This window comes from Galeopterus variegatus, unplaced genomic scaffold (genome assembly GCF_000696425.1).
Source record: "Galeopterus variegatus unplaced genomic scaffold, G_variegatus-3.0.2 Scaffold2715, whole genome shotgun sequence".
Lineage (NCBI taxonomy): Eukaryota > Metazoa > Chordata > Mammalia > Dermoptera > Cynocephalidae > Galeopterus > Galeopterus variegatus.
In genome coordinates this window covers 19,080-19,810 of record NW_007728826.1, presented here as the reverse complement: position 1 = coordinate 19,810, position 731 = coordinate 19,080, and the positions used below count along the sequence as shown (strand labels likewise).

The 731-nt window shown below is 48.3% G+C and overlaps 1 protein-coding gene across 1 annotated transcript in view; it reads right to left on the bottom strand.

The window, feature by feature from the left end:
• FKBP1A (FK506 binding protein 1A, 12kDa) overlaps nucleotides 1–404 on the bottom strand; it is a 6,652-nt gene extending 6,248 nt beyond the window's left edge. Inside the window, exon 1 of the mRNA XM_008582743.1 lies at nucleotides 257–404. Within this exon, the coding sequence (XP_008580965.1) occupies nucleotides 257–394 (138 nt within the window). The 5' untranslated portion in view covers nucleotides 395–404. The remainder of the gene's footprint in view (nucleotides 1–256) is intronic.
• Nucleotides 405–731: the final 327 nt, after the last annotated feature.

Below are 731 nucleotides of genomic sequence, written 5' to 3'. Positions count from 1 at the left end.
GATGGGATGGGATGAGAGCGAGACTTCCCACTTAAACCTTTTTTTGATTTTTCAACCATACGAATGAGCTACCTATACAATTCTGTTTATTTTTATGTATTTATTTATTTATTTTTGTGGCTGGCAGGTGCAGGGATCTGAACCTGTGACCTTGGTGTTATAAGAATGCACTCTAACCAAGCCAACCGGCCAGCCCCTATAAAAATAATTTAAAAGGTAGATACTAGGAAACAAAACAAAACAAACGAGAGCATACCTGGGCAACCCCTTCTTCCCAGCCTCGGATCACCTCCTGCTTGCCTAGCATAAACTTAAAGGGCTTGTTTCTGTCCCGGGAGGAATCAAATTTCTTTCCATCTTCAAGCATCCCTGTGAAAAAGGGCAGTTGTAACATGAGCAACAAGGAGTAACAGCACAAGGCAAGCCAGAAGCCAGCAGCAGAGCTCTCACTACAGATGCCAGCACGTAAGGGGCTGGTGGGGTGCTTTAGGCCTGGGAGGAGCCGCAGAGTCTAGGGAGGATTTCCTGTGACTTCACTGGGCATCTGAGAAGTTGGGACAGTCCCACTACCCCAGATCTGTGGGTGCTCTTCCCTGACTCCAAGCAGTAAGTTGACCATGAAGGGACCTCACCTACCAGAGGTGGGCAGCAGTCTACCTTGTCCTGGAGATGGGGAATCCCTCCTGCGTGACTTTCCCAGCACCCTGTGGATTTCCTCCCAGACTAAGAAC